Source organism: Physcomitrium patens, chromosome 16, assembly GCF_059467195.1.
Source record: "Physcomitrium patens ecotype Gransden chromosome 16, ASM5946719v1, whole genome shotgun sequence".
Taxonomy (NCBI): Eukaryota; Viridiplantae; Streptophyta; class Bryopsida; order Funariales; family Funariaceae; genus Physcomitrium; species Physcomitrium patens.
Genome location: NC_143425.1, coordinates 13,952,714 through 13,971,996, shown reverse-complemented (window position 1 = coordinate 13,971,996; position 19,283 = coordinate 13,952,714). Strand labels below are relative to the sequence as shown.

At 43.2% G+C, this 19,283-nt stretch overlaps 3 protein-coding genes across 36 annotated transcripts; 2 read left to right on the top strand and 1 right to left on the bottom strand.

The window, feature by feature from the left end:
* The first annotated feature begins 586 nt into the window (after positions 1–586).
* LOC112293118 (tRNA (guanine(26)-N(2))-dimethyltransferase 2) lies at positions 587–5,556 on the top strand. Of its 2 annotated transcripts, none has more exons than XM_024542229.3 (11): positions 587–1,143; positions 1,518–1,856; positions 1,975–2,062; positions 2,245–2,366; positions 2,633–2,772; positions 2,944–3,016; positions 3,223–3,311; positions 3,698–4,016; positions 4,275–4,469; positions 4,681–4,758; positions 4,906–5,556. In XM_024542229.3, exons 1-11 carry the CDS (start codon positions 694–696, stop codon positions 5,158–5,160), a joined length of 2,148 nt encoding a protein of 715 aa, XP_024397997.1. In that variant the 5' UTR covers positions 587–693; the 3' UTR covers positions 5,161–5,556. The 2 variants fall into 2 exon arrangements, with proteins under 2 accessions (XP_024397997.1, XP_090113238.1); XM_090257112.1 differs by having other exon boundaries at positions 1,001–1,143; positions 1,522–1,856.
* A 685-nt stretch (positions 5,557–6,241) lies between these two features.
* On the top strand, positions 6,242–9,827 carry LOC112293402 (uncharacterized). Its single transcript, XM_024542735.3, has 7 exons — positions 6,242–7,419; positions 7,923–8,099; positions 8,302–8,460; positions 8,601–8,654; positions 8,833–8,913; positions 9,091–9,147; positions 9,367–9,827. The coding sequence occupies exons 1-7, from the start codon at positions 6,805–6,807 to the stop codon at positions 9,466–9,468; spliced, it is 1,245 nt and encodes a 414-aa protein (XP_024398503.1). The 5' UTR covers positions 6,242–6,804; the 3' UTR covers positions 9,469–9,827.
* Positions 9,828–10,675: 848 nt separating this feature from the next.
* LOC112293403 (uncharacterized) lies at positions 10,676–16,728 on the bottom strand. Of its 33 annotated transcripts, XM_090257099.1 has the most exons (9): positions 15,045–15,163; positions 14,838–14,956; positions 13,711–13,812; positions 13,291–13,506; positions 13,099–13,191; positions 12,808–12,922; positions 12,419–12,567; positions 11,735–12,132; positions 10,676–11,606 (listed from the first exon to the last, which is right to left on the bottom strand). In XM_090257099.1, exons 8-9 carry the CDS (start codon positions 12,051–12,053, stop codon positions 10,876–10,878), a joined length of 1,050 nt encoding a protein of 349 aa, XP_090113225.1. In that variant the 5' UTR covers positions 12,054–12,132; positions 12,419–12,567; positions 12,808–12,922; positions 13,099–13,191; positions 13,291–13,506; positions 13,711–13,812; positions 14,838–14,956; positions 15,045–15,163; the 3' UTR covers positions 10,676–10,875. The 33 variants fall into 33 exon arrangements, with proteins under 33 accessions (XP_090113225.1, XP_090113210.1, XP_090113228.1 ...); XM_090257084.1 differs by having other exon boundaries at positions 13,099–13,509; XM_090257102.1 differs by lacking the exons at positions 14,838–14,956; positions 15,045–15,163 and adding an exon at positions 14,100–14,218.
* Between the last annotated feature and the right edge of the window lie 2,555 nt (positions 16,729–19,283).

Genomic DNA, 19,283 nt, shown 5'->3' with positions numbered 1-19,283 from the left:
ATTGTTTTGAAGAAGATTTTTTTTTTTTTTTTTTTTTTTTTTTTCTTGGATTTGTAAATTCATTAAAACTACATTTTCATCAAATTGTGATTGTTCTATAAACAAATTTCTAGACAATTGTACCTAAAATGCGCTTGAAATCGGATAAGCACACTCACTTATTTTACAATAAAGAACAATGCACAAAGTATCATAACATTTTTGTTGCGATCTTCATATCCTCTTACTTTGAAGTAATTTAACCATGTATTATGTTGTCAAATAGTCCCTTTACTTTACCCACTCATCATATTACCACCATAACCTCTTATCTTGTGAACCAAAGAGCAAAAAGGTAACGTTTTTGGTCGAAAGTATTGTACAAGTAGTGGATGGTGTGGATATTTTGGAAGGCTTGTCAGATTACAAAGTCGGAGAAAGTCCACAACCTCACCGAAGGAACAAAGAAAAAGATTAGAAAAGAACAAAGCGACTTTAAAAAGTAACCTAAAAAGGTACGGAGGTGGGGGGGGGGCCAGTGGGACAGGGGTCGAGTAATGCGCAGAATCTGAGGATTAGGGTTTAAGCCTCCCTCGCTGTCAAGCGAGAGAATCTTCTCACGCTTGGTTTCAGCGTTGTCGTCTTCGCAATTGGCCGCGCGACTCCTGAATTTTGTTCTGTTTTGACCGAGGGAGAAATGAACCACTGTTTCGTATGAAGCCATGGCTGTGCCGATGGCTGCTGACCTGTTCCGGTAGCGTCATTGCTCGCAGACTTTTTTCGGGGAAGAAGAATTCGGTGCAGGAAGTCGCGGGGTTGCGGGCGGGGTTTTTGTTTCTGGCGTCGGAGAGGTGGGCATGGCATGAGAGAGAGCAGGTGGTGAAGAGTCGTGGAGCTTTCGAAATAAGCCGCAGGTTCTGTGTGTCGAGTTTTCAGGGATTGGGGGGAAGTGCGGGCGGAGCGGGAGTTTGTGAGAGGGAGATGGCAGGGGGGGAAGATGGCGAGGGGAATGGCGCTGGGACGAAGAATCAGCAGCAGCAGCATCGACCGGGAAAGAAAAAGGGCGGGCCTCCTCCTATGAATCAAGCGGAACCAACCATTTTGCGAGAAGGAGAGGCGGATATTTTGTTGCACGGGAATGACGTATTTTACAACAAAGCGCAGGTGACGTTCACAACTGTATCTTTCATGGTCTCGGGTAATGTATTGGAACGGCGGGGAGTTTGCGTTCCGTGACAGTTGATGATTGTGTATCACAATCTACCCTTGACTTCGAAGTTTCCCGAACACACAATACACTCGGCCATTACCAGTTAATATGACGAGTGTGTTTATTCTAAAGTTAGGTTTACTTGAACAGTGTATCTTTGTAGGAATTGAAACGGGATTGATTGGAGTAGAAATAATGTGGAGTTGTTAGTCCTGGGTAGGCTTGGTTACGTTGATATATAGCAGTTTTGTTTCTTTTCGAAAAACCAGTCTGTTGAATGTTAGTTAATTTGCTTCTGAAGGGGTCGGTCTGGGATCGCCTTGTGAAGGTAGTGAACAGGGACATGTCCATAGCCGTCTTACGAGTATTTGCGGCAAAGCGTCAAGAAGAGCATGAAGAAAGTTTGTTGAAAAAGGCTTCGCGGAAGAAGGACTCAAAATCGGCGAATGGCAAGGTGAACGGGCATGACCAAGAACAGGGCGCTTCCGTGGCTGAAGGAGATATCACAAATTCTGTTCCCTCGTCAACCGAAGCTAAAGCTGAGGATTCACCTTTAGAATCTGAAGAGAATTCAGAAATTAGCCCATCTGTGCAGACACAGGAATCAGTAGCTCCTGTTGAATCAGCTGAGGAATCCAAAATTGCCAAACCTCTACGCGTTCTTGAGGTATTACTTCTTTCAAACCAGAAGTGGAGTGTTTTCAGTTGATTGGATTAATGAATATAGCATTTATGTAAGGTGATTAGTACAATTCCAACATCTTCGTGGTCTTCGTGGAATGCAGGCTTTAGCAGCTTCAGGGTTGAGGGCACTTCGGTATGCGAAAGAAGTTGAGCAAGTTGGCTCAGTGGTGGCTTGTGATAACGATAAGGGTACTCTTTTTTGGTTACAACCTCATCTCATTCGTGCACTAAGATTCTTTAATTAAAACCGAAGATTACTACAATGAGGAGATTTTGAATCGGAACCAATTCTTTTGGCATGTACTACATGAAGTGGCGTTATCTAGAGTGGTGTTATGCATATATTGATGTGAATTTGTGTAACCCTGCAGTTGCAGTCGAGGCCTGTGAACGCAACATTCGACTGAACGGAAAGATTGCCTTGGCAAAGGTGACTGCGAATCATGCTGATTCACGTATATACATGCTCTCTCACGAGAAGGAGTTTGACGTGGTACGTATCATATCCATTCCAAAGTGGTCCCATAACTAACCTTAGAATTCTTATTTTATTCTCTGGATATGTTACTATCTAGAGTCTTGTCAAAGGGGGTTGCATACTTTTATCTTGTAGAAACCTTCGTCCACTTCCTTAGCTTCATTGTTTCTTTAGTTTTATCAGCATGTCCATGGTTTTCGACAGTGAAACAGAATAGCAATTAGTTTAATTTGTCCTAAATGGTCCTTAATTTGTTCTAAATGGTGGTCATATGTGAGCAGGTTGATCTGGATCCTTATGGTTCACCGTCAATATTCTTGGACTCGGCTGTGCAATCTATATCCGAGGGGGGTCTTCTATCATGCACTGCTACTGATATGGCTGTGCTTTGTGGAAATAATGGCGAAGTTTGCTACTCCAAGTAGGTCAATCTACCTCATGCTATGGCTAGTATCCCATTTTATCCATGTGCGTGTTTGTGGAATGCGTGGTACCGTTGCTGCTATTCGTGTTCTTTTGTAGCAAAGAAGACACATTTAAGATTTTTGAATGGGTCTAAACTCAATATTTTGACACGACTTGGGTTAAATAGATATGGAGCATATCCCTTGCGAGGCAAATACTGCCATGAAATGGCCCTCCGAATCTTGCTAGCTAGCATTGAGGTTAAATTATCTTTCCACCGTTCTCATTCACATGAATATGCTCTAGTTATATATTCTGATGATGTTTGGATTGCCGCTGAAAGTGGGTTCTGCATAATGTTATTGCTTTGTTGTGAATCTGCAGTCATGCTTATATAGTGTTAGAGCTGTGTTTTTTTCATTCTATCAGCTCAGGATTGTGACATTTTGGCGAATCCTCTGTACAGGCTCACGCAAATCGTTACAAGCGACACATAGTACCTGTTCTTTCACTTTCAGTGGATTTCTACGTGCGAGTGTTTGTTCGCATTTACACGTATGTTTGCGGTTTAAAATACTCGTTATATCGTTTTAAAAAAAAAAGATTACTACTATCATTACTATTTTAAAAATCTTCTTCCTTTCATGTTTTGGGTACATCAAAGGTAGTGGCTGTGCCATATGCATTATGATATGATTTCCTATGTGTTGAGAGGCTTTTTCAGTAGTTTAATATTTAACGACGATGCTCTGTTTTGAGAAGCATGTCTTTTGTCACTTTTCATTCTTGAATTGTCCTTGTCAGTATGTTGTTCATTCAGTACTGAAAGAGTTTTTTTTTTTTTTTTTTTTTGTAAGTCAAGAACTTTTTTTTGTAAGTCAAAAACTTGTGGTTTGTCGGCGTGTTGCGGTGGGAAATGAATACTACATTTTTGTATCCAGATCAGCAAGTGCGATTAAGGAATCGCCAAGCAAGCTTTCGTATGTGTACCAGTGCGTCGGTTGTGATTCCTTCCATTTGCAACCTGTGGGAAGGGTTGCGACAAGGCAAGGTAGCACACGTTACTTGCCTGGAACAGGCCCAGTAATTTCTCCAGATTGTAAGCAGTGTGGGAAACACCATAATTTTGGAGGTCCAATCTGGTCCAATCCTATTCACGATCCAGACTGGGTAGATTCCATGCTTAAACAAGCTACATCTATGAAGAGTCGTTATCCAGCTTATAACAAAATCCACAGCATTCTCACGGGTGTATCTGAGGCAAGTTTACATTTCTTTGTATCTAAGTTGAAGATAAAGCTGCATAAATTAGTCTGTTTTTTTGCCTTTGGATGTCCCCTGGCACGTCTTGTATTAATATGTTGACGCGTGCTTACTACTCCCGGCAAGTCGTGTCTATGCTGTTAGCATAATTGTTACTCTGAACGTGCCTTTCCTTCTCTCATTGCTTCACAAAACAGAACAAATGATATTGGTTTTGATGTTGGAAGTCTTTAACCGGTAGTTTATTCTTTGCAGGAGATAAATGACGTGCCACTCTACGTGAGTCTGCATTCCATGAGTGCTACACTCAAGTGCACTCCCCCTTCGGCAACTCTCTTTCGATCTGCAGTTGTTAATGCTGGGTACCGCATATCAGGCACTCATGCTAATCCATTGGGACTAAAGACAGATGCTCCTATGGAAATCCTCTGGGACATCATGCGTTGTTGGGTATGTCGCATACATTTTTCTTGTGAACCATTGTGTTGATAGGAGAAAGCTTTGAGCAGATCACTGGGGTCTACTAGGCGACTAATATACTCTCTGCAGTATTGTATGTTATTCCATGCTCTGTTAAATTGTGTTATAGACTTTTTTGTTTTTGTTTTGTATTTTTTTGAGTTCCTCGGGCAATTTTAATCTGGTCTTCATCTCTTCCCAGGTCAAGGATCACCCAGTCAAGGAGACCCAAGGAGACACCCCAGGAAAAGTGATTTTGAGCCAAGAACCTGAAATAGAAGTATGTATTGGCGAGATCCTGCTGTTAATAATGTCTTTGCAGTATCATTCATACCTATTGTAGCTCTCCTGATCATAGTCTTCATCATTGAATCATTGGCTTTCTCCATCCCTGTCTCTAATATTCCATGAAATTTTTGATGTGTAGGCGAACTTCAAGAAGGTGCAATCCGCCACAAGTAAGGCTTTAAATTCCGGTGTGGCCCGGTTCCTGCCCAATCCTGAGGAGTTTTGGGGCCCCAAACCTAGAGCAGGGCGTCATCTTACCAGCAAACACATAGCCTCCCATGGTGCAGCTTTTGTGAATGGAACCCTTCGTGCTAAAGGCAAAGACCCCATTGAAGCTCCAGCTGCTGCTGCTGCTTCTAGGGAGGCTCCTGATGCAAAGCGTCAAAAGGTTTAAAAGTGATCACTTGCAGAATTAGCAGTATTTAATTTGGATGGTAGTGGAGGACTCGAATACAGTGAATTTATTTCTATCTTTCAGTTTTAGGTGTTGCCTCACCTATTTACTGATAGGAATGGGCATTAGTAGATCACGTCATTAGTTTTGACCAACTCAGTGACTTCCCCACCTAAATCTCAATTTAACCTTAGCGCATACACGTCATTTATATACAAGGGGTTGTTTTCATTTTGGATTCATCAAGACGTATCTGCTAAGCAAGTTATCGTCTGTCTAAATGGCAGCGCATGCAGTTTAGAATCCAACTTCTTGTTTTGACCTACATTATTTACAATTTTGTTTATGTAGACATTGATGATGAGAAATTCAGTACTTGGACAGACATTTGCTGCTTATTGTTGTGAACTAGATTTAGCGTGGCAACGAGCTATGTCAATATAAGAAACGAATTAGTGGTAAATGTTTAATTTCGTATTGGTACTGAAAGACACCGAGGCTGTCAGCTTGTTGCTTAGGTGATGAAACCAACATGGGAGGTCTTTTTTGTACACATTGAGATCTTTATTAGATGCCTGTCATTCTTTGGAAGCACATCCTAGCTACAAGATCTTGAACTTACAAATAATTTTTAGATGCGGGTGCCACACCTGGCTGGGGTAACCAGGTGAGATATCAGAATTCATTGTCGACCTGTGATCTATTTTCGGCAACTTGAACTTGACTACAAAATTCGTGAATATACCAAAGAGAAGAATGTCAATGAGTCAGGAATTATCAAATAATAATTGCTAGTTAATCAAAAGTGATGGTGTATTTTTGAGCCGAAATCTCCATCCTTAGGTTGAAAATGTAACATTTTTTCATAAGATTATTCTCAATCATGTAGAAGATTGTATCACGTTTTTTCCAGGGTACCGATTTTCAGTATCAATCTGTCTAACTGACAACCACACGACTGAACTTGAGAGGTGGATAAGAGCCATCAGGTTATTGGAGATAGAATTAGCATCATAGAAATAGATGCATTGTTAGAATTTGTGGAGAAGAAGGGAACCAGGGATTGTACTATTTACAAATTTTGTTTAGCTCAGAGTTAAGCCTCTTTCGTGTCTTATACAATCATACATTTGTATATGAATTAAACAAATATGACAACGAGAATGCGCAGAATCGTCAAATAGATCATGCTGCAAAGTTGTGAAGGAGAAGCGTTTCTGAGATAAATTTTCTGGTCGCATGCAATGAACTCTAAAAAGCTTGTACAGGGACGTAAAGAGGCCCTTTTCCCCATTCCAAAGATAACCACACCAAATCCTTCTCACTTCCATTACCTAACCTACGTCTTCCTCACCTCGCCATGCCCACCATCGCAGTGTTGGTCCCCACTACCTTGCAGTTAAAAACTTAGACAGTTGCATTGACGACGACGACGACGACATTGTAGTATTGGATTGCGCAGTAGTTGCTGGAGGGATGCGTAATCTGATGGGTTGTTGTTGTTGTTGTTGTGAATGGTGTTCCATTTTCCTCTATCCTCTCTCTCTGCATTGCTGAGGTTCAAGTTCACGTTCTCATTCGACGAGTGGGTTCCAAATTCGCAGACAGGAAGACTTTTGTGTGAGTGTTATTGAGTTATGTACAATGTTTACTAGAAATTCAGTCGGGGGCGGTTTGAGAATGGAAAGATTGGCGATGGGGAGGATGGTGATGACTAGTCCCTGCAGCAATGTTGCGGAGTTGGCAATTCGAGCGTCCTCATGTCGGGTTACACAAATCCTGATTGTGAGTAGTAGCTCGCTACGGATTAAGATGAATAGCACGCTGTCTAGTAGTTTTTTAAGGATTCCTTATCTTCGACATAGCCATTCAAGAGAGTGCTTACCATTAGTGCACTGTTCCAAGGGAGATGATGAAAATCATGAGTCTTCCTCCGAGGGTTCTGAAAACTCAAGGTTCTGGCACCATAGCCAGGAAGATCTTGTGGGTCACCATGGCGCTGGATTACCACAATCCGACTTATCAGATGGCGCGGAGCTAAATAGGTCAAGGCGAGAAAATTCTGAATTGCGAGCTTCTTTGGGAGAGTTATCGCAGTCTCTGGCGTCAATCTCTGCAGCTTTGTCCGAAGTCTCGAGAGCTGTGCAGCTTGTGGCTAATTCAGTTGACTGTGGACCTGCGGCAAACCGACTTGTTGTGTCAGAGGCTCCCCCTACTGTAGAGATGTCCGCAGTTCCGCCAGAAATCGTAGCTGAACAAGTATGCATTCCTTTCCAATTCGCCTTACTTGGCTTTGTTTTTCTCCTGCTGCTGGGGACGGGTGGATTGACCCAATCTGAAGAGTTTGTGGATGTTGAACCATCTTGTTATACTATTGTACAATGTGGAGGTGTACAGCCTGAGACTTCTAGATGTTTCAGTAAAACTTGTTCAAATAATACTGTAGAATAGGTGAATAGATTGCTTGACAAGTATTGCCTATTGGTGGTGGTAACTTCGAGAGCTTTGTTCACGAAATGAAATTATCGTAAATCTAGAAAGTTCAAGAGGATCTCAGATCTTTCATCACTTAAATGTAAAGAAACTCAACATTTTTTAGGTTGGCGTGGAGCTTAACATGGACACGAATTTATGGGCAGTTTAGAAATCATAAGGATGCCGAGGATTCTCGTTTTCGGTAAACATGTTCACAAGTCACAAATTTTTGCCTTCAAATTGTAATACGCGTCAGTCCACTAAGGTCCAAGTGTTTGTTTTGACAGGAGTCACTGCGACTGCCAACTGGCGCAGAAATGCCAGACATTACAGAAATTCCCGAAATTGAAGATCCTGCAGAGAAACAAGCTATGGAGCAAAATATACGGGCTCATAAGCTTGCATATAAGATACAGCGAGCATTTTTCCAGGCCCGAATAGAAGGCTTAGGAAAACCTTTCGAGGTACTGTTAAATTGCCCTCCCATAAAGCAAGGCTTCGTTTTTCTAAATCACAGGCAATTTGTCTGTTGCACTTCGAACCACGTAGGACCAAGAGCAGCTGGAATTTGCTAAAATTCGTTTGGGAGGGGATTCGACATCTTTGTATCAAGAATCCGATGATTGATTATTGATTAGTACTTGCATCCTTGATTGTTGCACACAGCTTGCAGTAGACGATTTTGTATCAACCTGTTTGGAGGCGCACGCGATGGGGATCGGACTGAAAGAACTGCAGCTGCAACTCATTTTATTAGAAGGATCCCTGACAGGTGCATTTTCGATCCAGAACCAGCGGTACTCGGACGATCCAATCATGAGCGAGGTAATATTACTGCGGGTCGATGTTTGAACCTGATTGATATCTGTCACTTTGCAAAAATTTGAAAGGTAGGGTTTTGGTCATTACTATAAGACCAAAACTTGAAGCTGCTGGCTGGCTTATAACGCATTTATAATGTGCAGGAGAGTAGGGTGCGATCTTCATGGGTTCGTCTTGTTTTCTCGACATTGGCCCAGGTACTCATTCTTCCATGTCCTTTGATAGTGTTCAACCACGTTGATGTAACGCATCACCGTTTTTGCTTCATGATAGGCACACATGGAATCGTTTATCTAGATTTCAGTCGATGTCACTTTAAATTCCGCAATGACCCTAATTGATTGTTCTTCCTACTTTTCGATCATCTGTTTCTAGGTTAAGGAAAGGTCTCGACCCGAGCCTGACGCTAGCAAAGAGGAGAGAGAAGATGAACCTTCAGATGATTTTGTCAATCAAGTAAGCCGAGGAAAATCAAATTTACGTTCTTTGTAATTTGCTGCGTCATTTGGTATTTGGATGTCTTCAAGTAAGAAAGATCGTGTCTCTTTGGGTTCTCATCAGGAGTAGCAGATGTAGCTCCACCAACGTTGGTGAAGTACGAGATGATTACTGTTTCATTTGGTTTTTTTGCAGTTGGTGACACTAGCATTCGAGCAAGGCTACGATCTTGAGCGCCTAAAACTCGAGCAAGTGAGTTTCTTCGAAACCAATTGCTTTGTATACTAATTTGGTATGCTGAATAATCTTGTTCCCTTTAAAGTACTCTAAAGCATGGGTTTAAAGTATGGCTGGATGTAATGAACGAAAGATGTCTCATTGCTTAAGTAGTTGAGTAGTTTTGATAATTTGGTGCGAGTGACGAAGCTAAAATGGTAGTCATTTCTTACTTGCAATGTAATTTTTCTGCAGAATATGTCAGGGCCTGCAACATCCGGTGCAATAAAAACCATGCGACAGAGTGCTTACTTGGTTTTGCTGACATTACAAAAGGCAATGAGCGGTGCCGTGTAAATCGCTATTGCTGCGTCAGAGACTGGTGTGGTCCTGGTTGCCCAAGATGTTTGGTTCATAAAAATTATTCGAACTTGTAATGTATACAGTTCTTTTAAGATCATTGAGGCATGCTGTGTACCTATCCTACGATCGATGGTTTCATCAGACCGCCCAAGAGTAACATTTATGGATATATTTCAAGATTCAATGCTTGCTTAACTTTTATCCACTGGCTTCACGACATAGCAATGAAGAGAAAGCTGCTACGGTAGTCGATTATTTTTTTCCCCTTGGATAGCACTCAGTTGTTCTCGACACGGAGTGATTGTCTTTGCTGCAGAGTTATAAATATGCCAAATGGACTTGTTACATCCAAACATGCTAAATCGTCCTGACCGCAAACTGCTGAAACTGTTCGCATGTACTCTATGTTATTGTTGTCTGGGATAGTCACCAGGGACCTTCAATATATGAGGCTCGAATTCTCATTATTACCAGTACAGTATTTACCTTCTGACACCACATTATTTACTTAAAGCATTACAGCTGGGTTCAAACAAAGAGTGCTGCTATATTTATTCATGAGTCTAGTACCTCAAGGCTTCAGAATTCAATGTTGGAGAGAAGCCGTGAATTGGCGTGCTGTCCCGACGTGACGATCTCCACGGTGTGCACATAGCTGACCGTGGTCTTCGAGGTGCATTAGGTCCAAAAATTATTTTCCTCGTACTTGAGTGAGTGTGCAGAAGGCCAGGAATGTCTTCACTCAGTTTCGGAGTCTCTTCTAAGTCTCAAAGTTTGCAGACATGATTAGGCACCCGGGGCTCTGCGTGTTTGTAAATACCGTGTTCTCAAGATGGCAATAGCACGCCTGAAACTAAACTTGCCGTGTACCGCCAGCTGCGTATCCTTTCACGTCATACTTTCCCTGCTCAGCGGCTGGGCGAAAGACGCTTTGTTCTTCTGGCATGTGTGCCGGCCTGAGGAGATTGATTGAAACTCAGTGGTCTGGCAAGGGAACATGACAGTGAGCGCACTAATTTTCTGAGTTAAGATAAAAAGCCGGGAATTAGTTTCAAATACTTGTGGGCGAAGAATCTGGCGTATTCACTTGAGGAAAGCTCAGTGATGTTGTCTAATAAAGAGAATAAAAGAGTTCCGATTGTGAGTCAGTTTCAAATGATCTACTCACGCCGACATGTCAAATGTACATGGAAGGGATACATTAGGGATCGAAGCACTAAAAAGTCTTGTATTTCTTCGCATTTCGTAAGGCACCGCCACACTGAAATGGAGACTCAGAACGTGTGACATCTCCAAGCTTTTTCGTCATGCTAACTAAATGTGGACTTCGGAACCTACAATGATCTAGATACATTATGTTGCTATTCTTCATCATCAAGTTGTGAGTTGAATTGAATTTGATCAGTAACTCCAGAGATGTGGCTCCCAGGTACTCGAACCCTCCTCGCCATCCGCTTCGGGGGCGTGCTCTGGATCTGGAGGTGGGATGCACATAGCATTGCACAAGCTAGATAATCCCACTACGAACATATCGTCTGAATCGACAAACACTACCTGTTGGGCGCCAGGGGAAGAAGATGGTGGATGATTTTCTCCTCCAGTGGCATGATGATGCAGATGCTCCATCGTCTCTCTATCAGTAACACTCGCACCGCTGTTGCTTCTGTTTCTACAAAGTGACTCTGCAGTTTCTTTACTCCTAGTCTGAGACTTGCCAGTGCTGGCTATACTTTTATGCGGGATTGCTTCGTCCGCTCGCTCACTTGAAGAGGATATTTGGGACGATGGAATGGTGGACTTGTTCCCAATTGGGTTAGATGTCAGTCTCTGCGACAAGCTTCTTGCTCCTGTAACAAATGTGGATGTGGTGCATTTCGATGATTGCCTTGGATTCTGACACGGTGAGTCGTGTTTCAGGTGATCCAAGTCTACTTTCGACGAGGAAAACTGAAAAAATGGTGTTGGCAATGCGCCATAGACGTCTATCTCACTTCGAAATTGTGCGAAATTGTTGGCCGCAATTGTGGCTGCCGCCTGAATAGACTTGTCAGTGAGGTCTGCTGGTCGTGGAAGCGAGTTCGCCATCTTTGGAAAGTTTAGTAGAGCGCCGTTCCCTCTTAAAGCCAGAGCTGCTGCAATGCAAAAGAACCCCACATTCACACCAACGACATCAATCGTCAGTCATATCTCAATTTTTATGAGCCAATTACGACCCCAAATGCAGATGAATGAAAAAAATCTGCTGGAAGTTGGCAAATACCACAATCGTAAGCACGAGCTGCCATCTCCGCCGTCGCAAAACTTCCCAACCAGATGCGAGACTTCTTCTTGGGTCGCCGGATTTCAGTGACCCAGATGCCCCAGGGCCGCTTGCGAACCCCTCGATAGACAGGGTGCCGGGTATCCCCCTCAACCTTGGCCTTCTTCCGCACTTCAGACTCTTGTCGTCTGGACGAACTGGGGCTCTCCATGCGTTCGCCGGAGTCGTATTGATCATCGAGTCCCGAATCAGCACCTGTATTACCATCCGGGGATCGCTCTTTCTCATTCCCACAGGGCTTCCCCCCAGCGTCTGACATGTCGCATGGAGCAGACGTAACACCAGATTTGGTAAAGCTAATGGCTCAAAGCTTCCCCTCACATAAAATTGGCTCTCAGCTGCACAATACCACTCATGCAACACAATCAGCTCTCATCCCTATCATCGTCACCTCGATTTGTAATTTAGTAGCAATGCCATGAGCAGCCATCGCCATCAACATGAAGTTGTGATACCTACTCGCCATCAACATCAAGATGTGATACCTGCTCGCCATCGACATCAAAATGTGATCATCCACAGTTTTGTGCCATCAACCCCAGCTCAGAGACTTGGAAAAATTGTTTTCCCCACTATGTCACCCGTCTAGTTTGTTTCAATAAAATCGTGTGTGTATAGTGGTACCATTTAAGTCCTTGACCTCTCTCTTCCACAGGCATGCTTGAAAAGACGCCACGTGAATTATGGGCGGTCAAACTGCAGCAGATGCCAGCAAAGGCAACCCAGATGTGGCCAAGCAGTTTCGATGACCAGCTCCATTAAGCTCAAAGTCACTGCAACGTGAAGCACAATCCTCGTCACTGGGTTCACAAAACTTGGAAACGAGGACTGGCAGCAATAGTTGACGGTTGCAAGAAAGAGACTTTTGTGTCAAGCGCCGTGCAGACAGGCAGACAGGCAGACAGATAGCTGGCACTGGAATATTTCACAACTTATCGCAACCGAGAGTGTCGCGCTCCCACTGCCATACTCATGTTCTGTTAATGGATTGTCTGGTAAGCGATGGGACGTACGAGTCTTAACAAGTTAACACCGATTTCGACAACACGGCTCAGGTCATGGTACTGTGACATAAACTCTGGGGTTCGTTGAATGAAAGCTTTGGGTCATATTCTTCAAACACGGATCCTGTTCAACAGGTCAAGGATTCAAGGCTGCGATTATGAAAACCGTTTTTGCTAATGAGCACATATAAAAAATAAAAAATAAAAATAAAAACTCCCCCTAGAGTACCATACAGCGAACTTACATAGTCACCGTCACCAAATACGAATAATGTAATTGAGTGTTTCTAGAATTCTCACTTTTGTGTCCCCCGCGATCATTTTATGTAGCGCTCCTAGGCGTACATTGAAGGCTATTGGAATTCAATGAAGGTGTTTCTTGCACACAGGCAGCTGCAATCTCTCGCAGCAATTCCAAAGAGGTCCATCATCAAGAAAGAATCGCAGGCAGCGTCTCGATTCGAAAGAGTTCGTGATTGAGGTAAATCATACCTTTTGAATGGAAGAAAACAACCACCAGGGCGGGTGCGTTGAAAGAGAAGTCCGCGGGCTACTTGGTATTCTTCTTCCTCCACTCTACTCTTCCACTCCAGTTCACCAATGTAAATGCTTCTCTTAGCACCACTGCGCCTCAGCGTCTGAACCTAGTAGTCTCACCGGACTACATGAACCAAGTTACGAATAACAAGAATGCGTGCCCATTTCTCGCTGCTGTGTGGACGCCGTAGAGGAATTTGAGGTAACATGTGAGTACCAAAGTTGCAGATAGTCACGTACCGGCTCACAAGACGAACGCCTACAAGCTCTTATCGAGGGCGTCGCGAGCTCGGTAATCTATTTCTCTGAAAAAGCCTCTAAAGCTAGTTTCCAAAGTACACTTTGAGGAACCGGAGAGTCGGGTTAGTGACTCACATCAGAGACGCCTCGAACTGTCATAGATTCCTGACGTCGTGGATTGTGCCAAGCTTCGCGGGTTCTGGAGACCCCGATTGCACGAAGTTGCGTAGATCCTACCTACATTCCCACGGCTAGCTCAGTATAAAAATAGTTCCGGATTTTAGTGCGTTTCAAGACAATATGAACGCAAAACAGAGTTAGGCGCATTCCACACTTCGAATGCTGATTGAAGGGAGAAGCTCGAGAGTCTTCAAAGCGACGCACTTGTGCAAAGAACACCGACTTTTCCTTACTGAAGTAAGTGAGCAACTGCTGACCGGTCTTATTGAAGGTTTCTGAAATAAAGTTGCCATCTACCCCAAGAACTGCTGAAGCTGAGATACTAACAGCATCAAATGGGCTACCTAAGGATTTCGGATCAACGCTACCGAATCCGACCAGAATCGCTTCGCGACACGCAAAACTTCCGAATGAAATCGCTACCACACTGGCGCGCGATGGCGCGTTTTGCAGGATTGGGTTCAATTAATTTTGTGAGATCTGCCCAAACTACCTCCCTGCCTTCAGACAATCCAGGCGTGCCGATGAGGGTACTACTACAGCGAGGAAGTTAAGATAACATCCGTCGACAAACAGACCGGAGACCAGATTTGCAGCTCTGTTCCCACACAATGTTGTCAGACGCTAAAACGCTTCGATAAGCGATTCTAAAGGCTTCAGTAAAGACGTCAGGCTCAGGAATCACGCTAGGGTTTATGAAGCCAAGAACTAAAAGCGCCACTTAAAATTCCTGAACGAAGTCCAGAAGGAAATAGGCGCCCTGGAAAAAGAATGAACGAATCATCTAGACTTGCTCGTCCATACCGAGAGTATCTCCTGTGTAGAGATCTATCTCAATGTCGCTACAACAGAGGTCAGAAAAAGGATAATGAAGGCATGAATGAATGCCTCGAATCTAGGACACTGTTCGATTCTGTGTCGCGGGGCGACGAATGCTACAAGAAGACCACAGAAACACCAGGTATTGCTTAACAGCTGCAGATGCGGCACTTGACCACGTCGTACCTGCGGCTTAATTGGCCAACTCAAAAGCCAAATGAAAAAAGACAAACTCTAGGGTTTATTCTAGATGCAGGAACTACCTGAGACACGGTAGCTGCTGCGGCTAGCGAGCGAGGTTGGCAGGGATGATCCGTAGCTGGTGGTTGCATTCAGATAGTTTGGGTAAGGGCACAACCCTCGAGTTCATCGCAAAGCAGCCCTACACAACACAGCATGAGAGTGTTTCTGGAGAGGTGTGGGGCTGTGCAAAATCGATGAAGCAGACTTGGGAATCATCGAGACCTTACCCGTGTCCTTAATGCTCTCTGCTGACGTTAGTGCAGTTGACGCCGCTCTCAGTCCGCCTTTCTCCTAATCTGCAGTCAAAACCTACATATCAACGACCACTTATTTTCTCATCTTCTCCCAGAGGCAACTTCCGTCTTCTGCCCTCCCCCTGAGACACCTCCACTGGCCCACCTACCGAGATGTCAATCTCTCACATACTGAATTCCTTGGACGATGACGCCTGCACTATGAATTATGTCATCGCCCATAAAAGGCGGCAGGTACCCCGTACTCCAGAGGCGTCTTCGCGGAGCTCCACCCCGCTGGCTGGCCTTTCTTCCGTCTCGCGAACTTCAGAGATTATTTCGACGCCCCCTCTTTGTTGCTTGCAGGCCCTTGCTGGCAAACCCAACACCTGCCGGCGCCAATTCATGCAAACACAGACAGCTCCTAGCTCTCTCTCTCTATCTCTCTCTCACCAGAGATTATTGCTTACCGGTAAATACTAAACTTACACCACTTTCCACCTTAGTCTCCACCGAATCATCGTCTCAAACTCATCAACACTTCGAACTCAAATCTATTGGAACACCAACTCTCTCTACAACTTGGACGACTGATGATGTCAATAAACTTATCTAAATTACATGCTAGTATGGAACCCAACTTAATGAAACTTCGTCAGAATGAGTGGTTAATACTCTCTTTGGAAAACAATCCTACAACAACCTCCAGCTATTTGAGATGCAAAGACAACACATTACTGGTATATGTGGCATCATATCTAGTAGTTACACTGCATGTTGTACTTTAAATTGTACAAGATAAGTTTCACGTACACAATTATTGCATGTTGTAGTTTAAGTTGTATAAGATAAGTTCTACGTACACATATGATCAAACTCTCAAAATTAAATATATATATATATATATATAACATAAACAACATTTATATTTATGATATTAATTTTATAACATCAAAAAATTCACACAATGATTTGTATGTTAGTCATGCATTTGAAGATATGTTTGATTGGATTAAAACTTAAAAATCTTACACATTTATTTCAAATATTTTCAAATGTATTTTAATTGTATTGAATATAAATCATGACAAAACATCAATAAATAATTATTTCATTTTTTGATAATCATAACATGAAAAACATCATTCACAAATGTGTAAGATTTCAAGTTTTAATCCAACCCAACATTCTTCAAATGCATGACTTGCACACAAGTCAAGTGACTAAAGAAGTTGATTTGAAGTCATAATTGCATACATGTTGAAGATGAACAATTATCTGTTGAATGAATAACAGAACAACAATAGGTTGGTTCAAAAATTCAAAGTAAATGAAAATTTGTAATTATATCAACACCACAAACATGTCAACAGTTTTAGAAAGTGTACAAAGTTGTTACATCCTGCAGTTTACCTACGATCGAATAAAACTAGTGTTCTACAAACAATCACCTTCATTGTAGAATGACTGTAGCATCGACAAAGCTAAACCGGTTCAATACGATTAAAATCAAAGCATGGAACATCAACTAAATGCATGCAAATAACAAAAGAGTGAAGTAGGGTTCAAAGAACACTCACAACTTGTGCACAGGTACTACAATTGCAATGAGCACCCTCACGACTTCACAATTCCGGAACTAGTTGTCAGCAGGGAGATAGAATACAGATAACTTGCAGAAATGAATCAAGGACAACGTCGATCAGAGAAACAGTGACAACTGAGGTCCCATCTATCATCTCATCTGTATCGAGATTCGACTATCAGTCTATACAAGAATACACTGTACAAGACTGGTTACTGAGCCGCAAGAAGCACTCGTCGATGATGATCTGAAACGGTGTTTGAGCGGGCTATATAAACCTTTCTACTGCATCGCAATCATGGCCAGCATCTTCATCAGATCCGGAAGGATGCCAACAGCAACTCGATTACAGCTGCAATTACCTTCTGCTTAGCAGCAATTCACAGATTTAGCACTGCATTGGTGGATTCGTCATGTCGGTGGACGTCAACCCATACGGTCTGTTTGGCTTGGTTTTCAACTTAACAAGGCTGAAAAGTTACGGTGCCGCCGGCCCATGCGTCAGCTTCCAACGCATCCTCATGTTCCAGGCCAGTCTAATCAAACGTAATGCGCCCGTGGTTCTCGGCAAAGCATGAACGAGGCGAAATCACCAGATTCATTAATCAAATGATCCAGTTCCGCCAGAGGGCATGCACCTGTACTCATCTTTTCCGCCAAGTCAAGTCCACTGACCTTTGGTCCCCATTCGGCAGTCACCGACTGTCGCAAAGAGTTCATCGACGTGAATTCTCCACGTAACTAGACTTCTATTATAAGCGCTGATGCACCGATAATTACCAGGAACATCCCCACACGCAAGGCTGGCTCCGATGCAACCGGCAACAGGATGTGCAGGCCAAACGACCTCATTGGAGCCACCGTAAAAAAACGCTGAGAGGGCCAGCCAGACTCCCACCCACCCACCCGTCCGCATGGGAAAGGATAACAGATGCTGAAGTAAGAATGGAACGAAAAGCCAAGAACTGTCAAAGACATCATTCTCGCTACTACCAGCGTCCCATCTAATCTCATCTCATCCAAGCCGATGAGCTAGCCAGTTTTTACGGTGTATGCACTGAACGGGAGAGAGAGAGAGAGAGTGTGAGACGGAAGTTTCGGAGACGTAGGAATGAACTCTATCAGCAGGAGCCCCTCCGTCGCCCGGAAAATCTCGTCGAAACCCCCTCCTCGCCGGGTCCCCTGCTCCCCGTTTCGTTTCCCTGATGCTGGGAGCGGCGGTCAAGTTGCGCTGCGGATCATCATCGATCCACTGTGGGCTGGGGTAGAATTGGGCCCCCTTGTGGATCCACCACCGTCCTGCTGCGACCCACCCAGCCTTGTAGCGGCGCTGTGATGTTGCGGAGGACGATGCTGGGTCCAAGCCTCCTCCGCGCTTTCTAGTGCCACGATTCTAGTGCCAAACCTAACCACACATACATCCCGCTACTACTATTATTACTACTACTACTACTATTATTAATATTATTATTATTACTACACATCCCCCGCTACTCTACTCTACTCTACACTGCACTTCACTGGACTGCTCTTCTGCAGTCTATCTACAGCTCCTCCTTCTCCTCCGCTGTGGCTTTCTTACCAACTCCCACTCTTTCATGCCCCCGGCTCCCTGTTCCATGTCCCCCCTCCCCGCGCGCTTCTGATGCCCGTGTGAACAGCCGTCGACTTCTGCAACTCCCCTCCGACTTCTGCAACTTCCGATTTTCTAGTGCTTGTGATATTGTTGTTGTTGTGGTCATGCAAGCCAACTGGCAAATGTTGGTTTTGGTTGTGGTGAGGATCGTGAAAACTACTGTTGGTGGGTATTGACTTGACCTTTGATATATCCTTACATTCTGATTCGATTTTGAGCGTACAACAACACGCACTCACTGTGCCAGCATTGCGTCTAGTTTTAGATCATTTTTTTACTTTGAATTTGATATTATCCTGAATATGGATTCTGCTTGTAATAATGTGACGAATCTGAAAGTGTTGGTTGTTAAATTCCTCTGCGTATCAACTTTCGACAGCTTGGTCTCAGGATTGTGTCTTTGGGTTGTGAAAATAAATTCATTCTAGCATTTTAAAATCCACTTTGAAAGAGATTTTATCAACGTAGCAATAAGAAAATAAAAATAAAATAAATATTAATCGTTTGTCTAATTCATCAGATTAATAACATTTAGGTTTTTTCAATACAAAAGTTATAAATAAATAAAATCCAAAATCCCTCGTGTATGTATTCAAAAGCGTTGGGTTGTAGTGCTCCAGAATCCTTACGCGTTGAAAATAGTTCCCACAAAAGTACTGATTGGTCTGACCTTCAAAGACCCTTTTCTTGCAGTGGTATTGCGAGAACATTAAATCAAGTTCATGTTAGTATTATTATTATTATTAAAAATAAATGATTAAAACATGCTATGTGGCTCACAATAGAGCCGCTCACCACATACTCCACCATTAAAAAAAAACCTAAAAAATCCTAATTTCTTATATCTTTTTCCTTTTTCCATATCAATCATTTTTTAAAAAATACAAACAATCAGTATGCTGTGCTGTGGAAAGTGAACCAATGGGGCTCCGACACCATTAGGGGTCAATGCAGACGCAAGTTTCTAGAAGCTTCTAGATCTTTCTACTCCCAAAATACACAAAACACACAC